We start from the raw sequence: 3,504 nt of genomic DNA, 5'->3' as shown, positions 1-3,504 counted from the left end.
CATCTGTTCAGTATAGCATAACTTGCAATGTGTATTTCAATGGATGTACTTACCATTGCCAATAGCATAAGACACACAAAGGAAGAGAAGGAGTATGCTAATACCTTTAGCCATTTTTTAACTGCTAGTGAGTTTACTTGCTCTGACTCTGCTCTAGGTCTCTATTTATATACAAATAGACAGGAAGTTTTGATATACATAGAGAATGCTTACTGATGCTACCACATTACCATAATTTAACCTACTGTAAGTGATTAGGTGAACTTTAATTGTTTACTGGCAGTCAGAAAGGATGTTATTATAAAATAAAAACTTGACAGTGACAGATTTACTGTTAGTTTTAGGGTTTTAACCCATTTATAGCACATTAGTTAGTCTGGAGTCATTCCTATGTCTAAATTGTGCTGCCACTGTCATTTACTGTTTACAAATAGATGCTACAAAACTCCTTAACCTGTGATGTGCATCTGATCATAAATTAATGATATACATTAAGCCCAAATAACACTATGCAACACTCATTGCAAACAACTTGTTGCATGCAACTCAGTTTATACAAGAGTCGATGGAGTTTGCAAGATGTTGCATGAAGTAGAAGTGTTTCCTATTTCATGCAACATGTTGCAAGCTGAATGTTGGACTTTAGAGATCACATTCATTATACTATGCATTCCAAATTACCAATAGTTTTAAATGTATTTGTAGGAATAGCTTTATAAGGAGCCACAGAGGCTATGGCTCCTAACAGAATATTAACTTGAAATTTGCTTCTTTTGACATTATTTCTATGCATGAGTCTACCTGTGGGATTTGCCCCAGTAGTATGATTTCATTCTATGCCTAGCTCTACATGTATGACTAATTGATTATTAATTTGCATTAATTTAATTTGTCTAGGTTAAACTTAAAGAAACCATGCATTTAAGTCATGTTCTGAAAGTGCCTATGATTGCACGATGTAGCAAGTGTGTTCACTTGTAGGCAAGTTAATTTTTTACTTGAGTTCATATTTTAAAGTATTGCTTGGCTTAAAATGATCAAAATTTTACGAAATTGACAAAATTTTAAGAAATCAATTTCTTTTTAAAATATAAACTGAAAACAATACATCTCACTACAAAAATCCTAAAAAATAACGACACTTAAAAATGTTCAGTTCTTGTTCTCTTTATCAGAACGATCGGCTTATTTCCAGCCACCAGGATTGTAGTAGCTGCCAACTTTGTAGGAGCAGATGTACCTCTTGATTGTTGCAAGACGATACTTGTAGATGGTCTTTTTTCCAGGGAGTGTCCTGACTTTGTAGACGATGGTGATCTTGAAGGAGCTCTTGGTACACATCTTAGGCTTGTAGAGGGTGAAGGTACGGAACTTGGTTTCCCACTCGTAGATGGTTTTGTGTGAGCAATACTTGTGTCCATGGTAGACATGGCATGTCTTCTTGTTATGTGGGACTTTAACTTGGTAGGGCCTGGTGACATTGTATGGCGTCTGTCCACAAGCATAATGGCTTTTGATGGGGACCTTCACAGTGACTGGGTAGTGCTGAGTGTAGTTGTGCTTGGTAGAAACTGGGTAATACTGCCTGATTTTCTTTGTGACCCAAGCGCATATTCTCAAGTAACAGACTGTCCTGTTTATGTTTCCTTGCATTGCTGGTGCTGTAATAAAATGATATTTATCAGGACACTGCTTTGCATCATGTGCTTACCATTAGCTGTCTCATCATAGGATTTGCTCATTACTTGCTCAAAGGTTTCTTTAGAAACTGTGTATGTATGCATGAAATAGTAATAAATTATAATCACTAATAATCATAAAAGTACCATTTTCACCATCAATAGAACTATCCTCTGCTTCCTCTATAATGGAGAATGGAAAAGTAAAATTCAGTGAAATGCAATGTGGTATTATATGTACCTGAGTCAATCTCATTCTGTTCTGTATAATAAAGAGAAATATAATGATAATAGTCATGAAGTTGTTATTTTATAGCTGTACCTTCATTCTGGTTCATATAGTCAGCTTCATTGAATTCTTCATTATTGTTATTGACTTCACTATTCACTGTAAATGAAAATATGTTAATTATGCATTTGTTAATGTTATTTTGTTTTCCTACATTCATCAAACTGCTCAAATCCTTGTTCTTCTTCTGGCTGCACAAATCCTTCAACTACAGACATAAAAATACAATAAATATAAACAAATCAATAATTCCTTTACAGTTGTCCAGGTCATTAGCTGGTCCTAAATAAGGAAACATCAAAATAACTTCAAATTTTTAATATACAGCTGTAGACATACCTTCTCCAAATGCCTTGCAGGCACACAGGAGTAGCATTAGAACACAAATTACTTTCATTATTGCAGTAGACTGTAGTAACAAGATGATATCTTGGTAAATTCTGAGTCTGTTTGCTTTGTGAGTAAGTTGTGGCCCTTGTCTCAAATTTATAGTCTCTTCATGGAAGCAAACAACTAGTATCTTCAATTTGATTCTCTGAATTTGTAATCTGCTTTCTTAGTTCTTAATCTTGTATCTTTGTCAGTTTTGACGAGGATGGTATTAGTTTTGATAATATGAACCATGTATAATGCAAAATAAATTGATTATGGTGGCAGTGATGGTTTATTAATTAGTTTATTACTTCCTGTTACCTTACTGAGACAATAACTGTCAGTCATAATTTGTCATAATTTCTTTTACGTTACATGCACATGTCATGCATGTGAATGTGAAATTACATGTATCATGTACTCTCTGGCACACGTGCAGTAGAACCTATCATTATGTCATATTGAGTCATTCAGTGTCATGCTTATGCATAAATTTTTTGAGTTATATGTTTTTTATCAGTTCTTTAATCATAATCTATAGCTATTGATCAATGTTGCTCATTGCATATTTTTTGCTGCTGCATACATATTTTGTTAAGAATTAGTGAGGAAAATATTTTTTAAAAAGAAACTATATATAACACTTTTCTACAAAACTGTTACAATATATAAAATATGAAAAAGTCCTAATATAATAATAACAATAAATTTTTGTTCATTTTTCCTCATTGTGTACAAATCACAGCTTATTTCCAGATTCCACCAGGATTGTAGTAGCTGCCAATTGTGAAGGAGCAGATGTACCTCTTGATTGCTATAAGACGATACTTGAAGATGGTCTTGGATCCCAGGAGGGTCCTTGTTTTGTAGATGATGTCAATCTTGTAGGTGGTCCTGGTACAGTATTTGGGCTTGTAGAGGGTGAAGGTACGGAACTTGGTTACCCACTCGTAGATGGTTTTGTGTGAGCAATACTTGTGTCCATGGTAGACATGGCATGTCTTCTTGTTAACTGGGACTTTAACTTGGTATGGTTTGGTGACGTTGTATGGTATCTGTCCACAGATATGTTTGGTTGTATGAGGGATCTTCACAGTGACTGGGTAGTGCTGAGTGTAGTTGTGTTTGGTAGAAACTGGGTAATACTGCCTGATTTTCTTTAAA

At 34.5% G+C, this 3,504-nt stretch overlaps 1 protein-coding gene across 1 annotated transcript; it reads right to left on the bottom strand.

Annotated features, from left to right (window-relative positions):
• Positions 1-1,003: 1,003 nt before the first annotated feature.
• On the bottom strand, positions 1,004-2,514 carry LOC109585429 (uncharacterized). Its single transcript, XM_020001509.1, has 8 exons — positions 2,308-2,514; positions 2,227-2,250; positions 2,123-2,176; positions 2,002-2,067; positions 1,921-1,941; positions 1,827-1,862; positions 1,712-1,768; positions 1,004-1,661 (listed from the first exon to the last, which is right to left on the bottom strand). The coding sequence occupies exons 1-8, from the start codon at positions 2,363-2,365 to the stop codon at positions 1,186-1,188; spliced, it is 792 nt and encodes a 263-aa protein (XP_019857068.1). The 5' UTR covers positions 2,366-2,514; the 3' UTR covers positions 1,004-1,185.
• Between the last annotated feature and the right edge of the window lie 990 nt (positions 2,515-3,504).

The sequence above is a fragment of the Amphimedon queenslandica genome, unplaced genomic scaffold (genome assembly GCF_000090795.2).
Source record: "Amphimedon queenslandica unplaced genomic scaffold, v1.1 AMPQUscaffold_13063, whole genome shotgun sequence".
Lineage (NCBI taxonomy): Eukaryota > Metazoa > Porifera > Demospongiae > Haplosclerida > Niphatidae > Amphimedon > Amphimedon queenslandica.
This window is presented reverse-complemented; position numbering and strand designations above follow the sequence as displayed.

Bases quoted from the DNA above. Each gene is read 5' to 3' on its own strand.
- LOC109585429 (XM_020001509.1), bottom strand. From the start codon at position 2,365: ATGAAAGTAATTTGTGTTCTAATGCTACTCCTGTGTGCCTGCAAGGCA. The intron at 2,251-2,307 runs GTATGTCTACAG...TTCCTTATTTAG, and splicing joins CTGCAAGGCATTTGGAGAAG to GACCAGCTAATGACCTGGAC. The intron at 2,068-2,122 runs GTAGGAAAACAA...TTTCATTTACAG, and splicing joins ATTTGAGCAGTTTGATGAAT to TGAATAGTGAAGTCAATAAC.